The 11,016-nt window shown below is 39.7% G+C and overlaps 1 protein-coding gene and 1 long non-coding RNA gene across 9 annotated transcripts in view; both read left to right on the forward strand.

Moving 5' to 3' along the window:
• gpatch8 (G patch domain containing 8) overlaps nt 1-11,016 on the forward strand; it is a 30,262-nt gene that overhangs the window by 10,275 nt on the left and 8,971 nt on the right. For 2 of the 8 annotated variants that reach the window (XM_032537929.1, XM_032537930.1), the window contains 3 exons: nt 1,134-1,152; nt 4,977-5,049; nt 9,908-9,949. Coding sequence is in view for 3 of the 8 variants with exons in the window: in XM_032537926.1 (XP_032393817.1) it covers nt 4,977-5,049 (73 nt within the window). In the remaining 5 variants the exon portion in view is untranslated. Of the gene's footprint in view, nt 1-1,133; nt 1,153-4,976; nt 5,050-8,362; nt 9,950-11,016 lie in introns of all 8 variants that reach the window. The other 6 variants (XM_032537927.1, XM_032537928.1, XM_032537931.1 and 3 more) reach the window with 5 other exon arrangements.
• Nucleotides 5,056-6,159, forward strand: LOC116703284 (uncharacterized). The gene is made up of 2 exons (XR_004335384.1): nt 5,056-5,571; nt 5,616-6,159. It is a non-coding gene; the product is annotated as an uncharacterized LOC116703284 (long non-coding RNA).

Here is an 11,016-nt window from a genome sequence, read left to right on the forward strand (position 1 = left end):
AAACCTCAAACTCAATGGGTGCTACAATGTCTGTTTAAAGATGTTGGAGATCCCTTTTAACTTTGGCCTTCAGTGTTTTTTTAACTACACTTTGATAAACTTCCAGTTGATGAATTGGGCCTTCAGAATTATGAGGTAAGTTTGTATTTTTAAATATGTAAACTTTTATATTAATTGGACTCTGCTTCTGTCATTTCCCCCCTTCACTTATTTAAGGAAATCTTTAATCCCTTCATGTTCAATCTGACACATCCACACCATTTACTGGGAAGTAGGAGCCTTCTGTTTTAAGTCTTTGGCTCTTGACGACTGGGACCGTTTTTTTTTTTTTTAATTTAGTCACACCTGCAATAGCTGAAACCGAACAGGAATGTACAGAGCCCCTACACAAGGGAGCTGCAAGACTTTGCGAAGCAGCAGACAGCAAACCCTGTCCTCCACCAACACTTGCCAAAAGACCTCAGGGACACTACAAAGTATTATGTGTTACCTCAGCAGCCCACGTTTTGCAAGGCAGATCCCTAAGGAGCCTGTCTGTTTTCTTTTCAGAATGTGTAGAATCTCGTGTTTTTGAGAGTGGTCATCCAAAGAAAATTGTATAAAATATGCAGTTTGGTTTTTATTTATGTTTAGTCACTACTGTGGATTAATATGCCTTTTTCATGTTGCATCCTGCTAGGTAATCTAAACAGGAGCAATTTATTTTACCCAGACAGGGACACACAAACACAACCATACTGTATACATATAAATGGCTGCATAGACTGAAGCGATATGATTCCTAAATACTCTGAGGTCTCTAGGTGTGGTCCCCTGCATATCACTTCCCTTACCCATATCTTTTTCCATGCACTGTGCCAATGACGGCACAGTGCACAGTGTTTTAAAAACACCCCCTACTGTAGATCTCTTTTGTTTGGATAACATTTTTCTATTTTTCTCTCTCCTGTATTAACAGTCAGTTGTTGGATTTATTGACATGCCTACCTTTTCTGTTTGTGTAAAGTATTATGTTTGTTTAAAAGCAGAGAGAGATTTGTATTTTAAAGACCTTAGAGAAGCTAGAAGAATTGCAGTTGAAAGCGTTTGGCTGGTTTCTTACGTTGTGTCACGTGTGACTGTTTTTTTGACAGCCCAGTATTTTAAAGCCAGGTTCGTATGGAAATGCCTTCACTCCACTTGCACTGCTGTTGGACTCGCCGTCGTTGCTTTCATCCGTCTGTCTGTCTATTCTTTTGGTGCACTCATCTGTTGTTCAACACGCAGTCTGCGCCTCATCTCAGCCCTTTAACCTTTGCTTAGCCCATTTTGAAATAATCTGTCAGTGTCAGCAGTTGTAACTGGTGCCTCATCCAACCTGCCCTTATTTTTAATATTTCTCTAATCTCACTAAGATAACAAATAAAATAAAAATCATAAGCTTTGTAAGAAGAAACATGTAGGGCTTATGTTCTTTAAGCTTTCAGATCATTTCATTATACAACCCTTGGTCAGACTTTGCTGACTTTTGCGATGAAAAATAAACAAATCCGCTAACAGGAATTGTGAAAGAGCCTGAGCAAGAGTATTTCTCAGGCGCTTAGGTTAGGGTGCCTATTATTTTCCTCCTTGCTCCAAGCCTTATAGATGAGCCAGTCCTCAAAGTCAATATAAATGTTAATGTGGAGAGTGTTGCACCATAATACTGCAGTAAGGGACAGAAGTATACCCAGTGATGCTGGGAGGGGGAGATGTTCACTGCAGCAAATTCTGCAGTGTTTTCCTCCACAATGAAGTCTGGGGATTTGTTGGCCACCTGGCAGGAGGCACCACACACTATCTCCTCCCTTATTCTGTGACATTTCCAGGAACTTCCAGGCAAGGACATCTTATACACAGCGATAGCATGTTAATGTAGTATTTAATGACCCAGCTATGAGTTTATACAGGCAGGGGGTGTCAACCATGAGAGGCCTAGCATAGATCCTGTCGGTACACAATCCGTTCTGCGCATGTGCAGATTATATGATAAACGTGGATTTACAACACTGCACGATCTGTTCCCATAGAGAGGTAAAGAAAGTCTGTTCGCCTCCACCTGAAAGCCAACGTTAGTTTAGCTAACGGCTCATTCGGCTAACAACCAGCTGAGACAGCATGTTAAAAAAAAAAGCATGTCCTCAAAACTTAAAATAACAGTTTAAATATATAACAGCTATTACGTCAGTTATACTTGTGCTCTTTTAAAATACAATCACTCAATACTTGTCTTTATTACTGTAAAGTCTTAATAAAGCTGTAGCCTGCTTTTCCCACTGTTTAGTTTAGTGAGTAATGTTATATTAGGCTGAATCAAACTGTCAGCTAGCGGTTAGTCGAAATTTCTGTTAGCTAAACTAGCGCCAGCTTCACATTGGAGGCTAGCCGTGGTCTTAGCTATCAGTACACTATCTGTACGACACGATATGTCGTAGTTGTAGCGGTTAGCCGTCAGTCTCATGGATGTATTAAGAGGACGGTGAACTTCCACCGCCGTTAGCTTCCCGATTGACCACTAGCTTTGATTCAGTCTACAATAATGTTACTCAAACTAAACAGTGGGAAAAGAAGGCTACAGATAAATTAAGACTTTATAGTAATAATAGACAAGTATTGACTGATATATTTTTTATTTTTATTTTTTTTTGCATAAACGCTGTTAGGTTATTTAATATATATTATATTTGAGGGTCCTTTACATGCTGTCTCACCTGTTAGCTTTCCGGTTGAGGCTAACAGCAGACCACCACTGTGGAACAGATCGCGTAGTGCCTCAAATCCCTGGTAAATTCTTGTACATCATGATTATCATCTGTGCGTGCGCAAACATATTGCACATGCGCAGGACGGATCGTGTACCGACATTCCTTCTTTATCGACGTAAACAGGAAGTGAAGTCGTTTAGCCACTCAGTTGGGAGGCAAACGTCAGGCAGTCACTTAAAATATATTAATCCAAGTCGTCACAATGGTAGAATTTTTACAACTGATATACTTTAATTCTTCCAGAAAAATAGGGCAAAGGAAGGCAACAGTTTGCACTGAAATACCAACAGTGGTTTACAAAAATATTAATGCAGATGTATCCCAAATGAGACCTTGTGGGCGGAGATGCAGTGTGTGCTGTGTGTTTGACAACCACTCCCCTTCACATGCATTAATCTATTCAAGCCCAGCTCACCTCCACCACCCCAGAAACTCACCTACACCATGGCTCTGCTCTGTTCTGCCCCCCTATCCCAAACCTCCTCTTTTGTCAAAGAGAACTAGTTAAGCCCTGTTGAGCCATCACCTTCCTCTCTCTGCCTGATCCACCCAAGACTAGCACAGTTGGAGTTTTGTTAACCCTCCATCCACCCCACCACCCCACCCCTTTGTATGTGTACCATTCACAGTGCGCTACTAACACCGACGATCCTTTTTGTTAAAATTCTTTAACAAAAAGCTGCATGCTGTTTTGTTCCAACCCCTTCACTTTCTGTTTGTGAAAGTTGATGTCAATCTCTTTGTGATTATAAATATCCTTTTGGTTTGGTTTGTATGTTTTTTTTTTTGTTGATAGAATGCAGCACTTCGGTGAATGTTAGACAAGCTTGGAATAGTTATAATCACACAGAAAAAACGCTCAGAAATCTCATTGTTCCTGTTTATTTGTGCTTGAGGATGTAATGTAGTGTGTAGTGGTAAGAGAGTCTTGCATTTCACTTAATGTTTGTTTTCTTGCTGACTCATACTAGTGATATAACTGTCTCAGACAGTGCACATTTGGCCCCAGAGTGTGCTATGAATTCCTGTTGTGTATGTTCTCGCACTCCTCTCTTGCCTCTTTGATTCATAATCAGTTTGCCTGATCTTGTTCACATGTGCAGTGTTTGTATATATTATATATAGAAAAGCAGAACAAGAATACTTTAAAGTGGATTACCTCACTGCAATTATTTCATCTTATGCTAGCTAAAAACTACTTTGCAGTTTGGTAAAGTCTGCCAAGAATGTTTTTATGATATATGAATTGTAATTATATCTATGGATGATCAAATTAGAGACATACAATACATTTGTATCTAATAATGGTTTAAAATTGTTCACATGGTTGGGATCACAGTCAGACCGTTGATAACCAACTAAAGATGCTGAAGGTGTTCAAAAACATGCACAATAGCTATTTCTAGTATATCTAATGGGACTACATGCACACAATGTCTCCCTCTCTTCACCTGCACACCCACATATCACTGTGCATATTCTGTCCACCCTGGGCCTTGTAATGGTAATCCAAGGCCCACTAGCTCCACTTCCTTCTCTTCCTCTTGCTATATTTTCTGTAACAGCTGCATATGTTTCATGGTGCTCCCCTTGTCATTGTTACGAAATCACAGCAAGCTTGGACTTTCTGGTCTTTGTTTTGTTAATGCAAGATTTCCATAACTGTTCTGTGTCACTTTTTTTGTGTACTAAGATCTTGCTCTGTGGTGGTTCATATATGTATGCGTGTGTGATACATATATTGCCCCTCCTTTCTCCCACTCCTTAACTTCTCAGTTAGTGGATGTGAATTGATGTGTTATCTTTATCATCCAAAAAAGTAGAAATGCTCATGCCCAATTTCTTTGCCTTAGAAACTGCACTCCTACTGTAGAGGGTATCCTGTAGTTTACAGGCTACACATAGCCTCATGTATTCATCATAGTGGAAAACCTACCTTTCTCTCAGTCTCCCACTCTATCCTCCAACCCCCTTACCACTCCTTGTGCTGGAAGACACTGATAGTACACGCTGTAGGTGGATGACGATAATAATAATAATAATGGTGGTGGTGGTTGTGCTGATGATGATGATGATAGCGTGATCTGAGTGTTTTATTTTGTTTTTGTTTGTTTCTGACCAGTACCAACAGGAAAAAGCTTCTCTTATTATTGGAATATTTTTGGTTTTTTTCTCCTCTGTTCTCTCTGCTAGGATAACATCGGGCACCGGCTGCTTCAGAAACATGGCTGGAAGTTGGGGCAAGGTCTTGGCAAAACCATGCAGGGTAAGGAATCACTCTTCTGTACAACTATGTTCAATGTGTGCTGGTGGTACTGAGCCATCACCCTCTGTCATTTTCTACCCCCTCACATTTCCAGGTTGTTGTTTTTTTTGTATCCGCAAGTTTACTTTTTTCTTTCTTTCTTTCTTTCTTTCTCTAATCTATCCCTTTGTGTCAATTTCTGGGTAAAATATTTTATTAAAACAAACGTCATTCCATTTGTTCCTGTTGCTTGCATGCTGCTGTTCCCTCGAACTTGTTTCCGGGGGCGTTGTAAAGGATTAAGACTGAGGTCAGGGACCCTGGGGGTAGGGAGATTGTAGTGTTTGTCTTTCAGTTATGCATTTAGTTATGCATTTAGGCTCCTCCCTCCCCCCGTCAAAAATCACAGTTTAATTAGATAAAGTTTTGTTCGAATCCAGTTTTTTTTTAGCCAGCTTTATAAAAAGTGTTTACAGTATGTACTTATGGATTGCTGATAACCTTGAATCTCGTCGCGTTTTCAGATCTTACTTTGAATCCCTGGTTAAAAAAAGAAATTCTAAAATCTAATCCGCTTACCTTGCCAGGTTTATATCTTGGTCACAGGAGCTAAATGTTGCTTCTCTTCTGAGACATGAGTTGTTTTGTGGAAGTGTCGCAAAAGTGAAATGAGCAGCACATAGTTGACTTTGGAAACGCAAACATGTTGGCCAGAACTCCATCCAACATGGCATGTCTTTGCAGGAATGCAGAGCACTTGAGTTAACAAGCAACGTACAATACCTTTTTTGGGCCTTGTCTGGTTGTATTTGCAATTCCAGAACAGATATTGAACCTAATCTAGAGCTAAGGTACCCAGACAGTCTGGATTTGAGTTTGTTTGGATTGTGTTTTAAGATTTTACTAGATTTGCGATGTCTGTCAAATCTCTCTAGTCTTTATAACATTTACTTTTATCAACATAGTATGTACACTAGATGTTTCTTTTATTTAAGATCATGGATATCATTGATGTCATATCTTTAGACTGTTTTGCAAGTGGTACCAGTAAAATGCTCCATAAGCACAATGATGTAAGATGTAGAAACTTTCAACCAGAAAGACGCATTAAAAAGGTTTCCTTTCTGGAGACATCTGTAATTGTATGGCCCAGTTGATATTGACTTTCTGTAAGTGGGAGCAGGCTGAACAGAGCTGTGTGTGTTGGTCTTGGCTAACGTCAGCACCTCATTAGCTTACCCCCCTATGCGCATAGTCTCATTGGCTCAGAGGTGGTGGTGCAGAGCCCTGGCATGTTTCCACTGAGCCCTGTCCTGTCTCTTCATCCTCTTTCATGAGTATCTTTACTCCCTCTATCATTCTTTATATCATTCTTTATTCTTTACAGCCTCATCTCCCGCATTGTCCACGACCATGAGTGACTTTGTCATTGGCAGGCCAATGAGTCTTGCAGTTTGCTAAGAAAGGAGCTTGTTTTTCAGCATACTTTTTAGCATTTAGTTTTGTCTACCTCTTCTGTGTTCTTTTTCTATCCTCGGTCCATACCATTTTGACCTCAGATCTAGGGATGCACCTAATGTTCGTCCACCAAAATTATTCGGCCAAAAATGGCAAAAAAAGTGTGTTCGGCCAAATAAGTGAAAAGGCTGAATGAATTTGATCAAAAAGTTTTTAATGACGCAATTAAATATTTACCAACGTAGAGTGAGAGGCGCATCTCATGTCATTGTCCAGACCGGGGTTGAGCAGCGGCAGTAACAGTGGAAGCCACCGTGTGTTGAGAAGCTTTTTTGTTTTATTGTTCATTGTTAACCTACACCATTTTTCCTACCTTTTTATTTGTCTCGCTATTCCCTTCGGTCAAGAATTTTCATTTTGGTGCATCCCTACTCAAATCTTAAATTTCTGTAACTCTCATGCAGTCATATTCATTCACTTCATTTCTCTTTTGTTGTTTAATTGCAACATTTGCTTGAGTGCATTGCTTCCCCTGTAAACCCAGCAGTAAGATGCTCAATGTCAGAATTTGAATGAGAAACCTGTCTGCAGCACACGCCCAAACTGAAGACAAGTTACAGTCTTAGACATGGACATATAGGGGCCCATGCAGTGCTAGGAAAATGATTAAGTTTATTAAATTCACTATGTAAATCAAAAGACAGAAGTTATCTGCATTCAGGCTTGTGCTGCTTAACTAGATTTGTAGGCAGCGTTGTTAGATTATTGAAAAGTCCATGTCTTGTGTTTGGGGTTTAGGTTATGTTTCCGTTGTGTATGTAGTGTATACGTGCTTAGTGGTTCACCAGATGATGGCTGTGATGCTTGATTTTGCTTGCTGATCAAAAGAGGAGTAAGAAGAAGAAATAATAGAAACATTTACATTCAAATAAATGATAGAAGAATATCTTTGTTTCTACTTTTTTAATCTGGGCTAACAAATGGTGGTATCAGATTTATTTGGCTCAGTGTGGAAATAGTCTAACAGGCAGGTATTGCTGTACATCATTCACGCCTATACTGAATATCCTGATTTTCCATTGTCCGGTAATTACCGGTCACTGACCGAAAATAAATGACGGAAAGTTTTGTCTCCTGTCAGAATGACGGGTGGAAATAATTTTCTCTGCACAATTTGAATTGTGTTCAGATAGGCTATTAAAAGAATGAGCAATCATTTTTTTCATTTAGAAATGACTGTAGCATACGCAATAAAGGATAAACTACAGGTTTGTTCTGTCATTAACGTTAATGCTACAGAAGCACATAAAGATGCCATATAATGACAGCTCTTGATTGAATTATTTTGCCCTCTCTGCCTATAGCCTACATTTAAAAAAAAAAATAAAAAAAATAGTATAAACGCTCAGCGTTTGGCGTGCATCATTGTTTATTTCCAGCTGGCCTTGAACAGCTGAAAAACAATCTATTTGATGTGATAAGGATGTGTACTTTGTTTGGAGGACAGCACAAGTTGTAGGGGTCAACTCTGCTCTTGTTTTTGCTGCTGGCACCACTGATGTGTGGTTATGTAAGCATCCTGCTTTGTGGGCAGATGAGACTGCGGCAAAGTGTGTCCAGTTGTTAAGGAATGAATGGCCCACTATCTCTGTTCAGATTTGCTTAATGCACCTAGGAGTAGGCTCACAACACAATTGCACCCTTGCATCACATTGAAGTTTGCTTGATAATCATTGTAATCTTCCTCTCCTTTCCTGTCCTTGCAAGAAGAGAAGGTTTATGGAATTTGAAGTGAAAGCATTGTGTCCCCTTTTTAAGTTTTTCACTGTATTGACTTTGTTCTTATTCTTCTTTTGTCCTTTTTGCCCCTTTTTAGGTAAGGTTTGTTGGATTCCCTCTGTATGTCAGTATGTGTGTGGGTGTGTTTTCTTTCTCCCACTCTGAGGTTGACCTCAACGTAACACCCCTTTTACAGTGTACCGTAGGCTAATGGCCTCTGTCAGCTTTCTCCTCTTTGCTTCATAATCACTAAACCTTTATTTCAATCTGCACAAAGAGTAAAGCGCTTCTATTTGAACAAAGAAAAAAAAGTCCATTTTAAATCAATTTAAATTTAGAAAGCCATAATTCCATCACACCCCTTAGAATCATCTCCAGGATGTTAATTTTTTTTTTTTTGAGTTTCCGTTGCTGCTGTTGGGTATCTGATCGGCTGTAATTACGGCTCAGACTTTGAATGGCTTGCAGAGTAGCGAATTTTCCCTCCTCTGCTTGTTTGCCTGTTTCTACCTCCAAACCTGTGAAACTTGTGTGTGTGTGGTCATTATGTGGGACTGAGATGTGTATGTGTCTGTTACTGACCGGGCCATAGAGTCAACTTACAGGGAATGTCTCACCACCCTTCTACACCTCGAATGTCTCTACACCTCAAATGTCTCTGTCCCCATGGTTACATGCACCCGTCCTCTCCCTGTTTCTTTGCTACTCCTGCACAGCATGATTGTCCCAGAGGTGCACTCCTGCTTGCCTCAAACTGTCACACTCACCTGGGGCTTTAAGCAGTGTTGGAGGTAACACACTGAACTACTACTTTTGCATAAAGAATTGAAATGTTTAACTCCCAACGGGTGCACAGTTTACATTTTTAAGTCTACTTTGGTAAAACTGCTGCGACATAGCAATGCAGACTCCACTCTAAGCACTGCTCAAAGCCTTGCCAGCTCTTTCCTCAAGTATTTTTTGTGTGTCATGTGTTCACTCGTTCTGGGGTTAAGCACATCCCAAAACAAGCTTGCTCGCGAGGAAATGAAAAAATCTCAGGGAGATTTGCTAACTGGGCTGACAAGCGTCTGCAAGGCAAAAAGCTCACAGGGGAAAGTGGTGGTTGTCCCGAGAGGCATCTATCATCTCAGACCAGATTTTTGACCTTGTTTTTTTTAAGGCACAAACATTTCCCTGTATCAGACAATCAAAAAGTAGATGTTACTTTTGCTTCACAACTTTTCCTTATTCCTTATTTTTTTTCCTTTACCTGTTGGAGTGAATATATTTATAAAATATTATATATATATTTGTTTTTGGTGAAGGTAAAAAAATTAAGGTTTTCACTGATGCAGGGATACAGGATTTACTATATTAGGAATGGTAGTTTGTTACCTTTAGGTGATATTCTGGTTGAGATTGCAAGATGACACCAGGCTAGGGGCCTGGGGACTTGGACGAGTGGTTGGGAGAGTGGTGAGAGGAAATCCCTGTAAGCACCTAGCCCTGTGTGAAGTGATGATTTGGGGGGGGGGGACACACTGAAGCCCCTCTGGTAATAAACCCCCCCTTAACCCCACAACCACACTCCTAACCCCACAATCCCTTCTCTGTGTGCCTCAATCTTCCTGCTTAACCAATTGGTGTTTCTTTTTTACAGCGATTTGATCCTGCCCATGTTGTGCTGATGGTAAACTTAGTGGTAAATGTTATTTTATCCCCCAATCGAATTGTTTTATTTTGTTTTAATTTCTCCCATTTGTTTTGTTTTCCTCTCATCAGAGCACCAATGCTATATAGGCTTTCAATTATCTCTATTAGTCCTCATTCTGCTGCTTGTATATTATCATGCATATGTATTACTCTTAGAACATTGTCATTTCGTTTGTTTTCAGTTTTTTTTTTAACCTTGTGATTCACACCCTGTGATTTAGATGCACATTGTTTTTGTCTAGTCCCTTTTTATTTTCCACTTGAATGGGTAATGTGGAAGTATTGTCACTGTGTTTAAAGATTGGTGATAGTTTGGGATGACTGTAATTGTTCATTAATCTGTAATTCTAGGCCTGGCTTGTGACTGCATTCAGACAGACCACTGCAGTGGCTGACTAACAGACCAACCACTTTTTTGGAGTGTGAACACACTTCTCTCAGTAGATAGTCTTGTGCTCTAGATGTCACATAATAAGTCATTTCCTCACTTCCTCACTGGAATAAGACTTCCATAATTATGCAATCAGAGTAAGGTTTTCAGTCAAACACCCATCCAGACACTGCAGTGGGACTGAGAGTCCAGGCTGGCCATTGTATGTTACAATGCTCATGCATCTATGATTTCAGAATTAATGTCATTGGGCTGTGATGACTAAATCATTCCAGGAAAGCACAAATATTAACATTAAATAATGTTCCTACCTTCCTACTTCTGTCCAGGAAAGTAAGAATGTGCCAGGAAATAGTTTCATTTAAAGTTATAAATTCAAAGTTACAGTCATAGTACACATTACACATCTTGTCTTTGGGCTCTTTTTGGCTCAAAGTATTATTTTGGCAAGCCAGTGGGAAACATATGGTATTGGCCTTCTGGTTTTTCTATGTAATAGAGAGAACCTTCATTTTGAGTCATTTCTAGAAATTGAAACCACTGGCCCTACTTTGCACAGGCATCATAGCAGTTCAACTTTTATTGTACATTTGCATGCCCAATGCTTGTAGATTTTCCATATGCCCAATGGTATACATAGTAAATCAATTAATGCAAAAAACTAA

Source organism: Etheostoma spectabile, chromosome 15 (assembly GCF_008692095.1).
Source record: "Etheostoma spectabile isolate EspeVRDwgs_2016 chromosome 15, UIUC_Espe_1.0, whole genome shotgun sequence".
Classification (NCBI taxonomy): domain Eukaryota; kingdom Metazoa; phylum Chordata; class Actinopteri; order Perciformes; family Percidae; genus Etheostoma; species Etheostoma spectabile.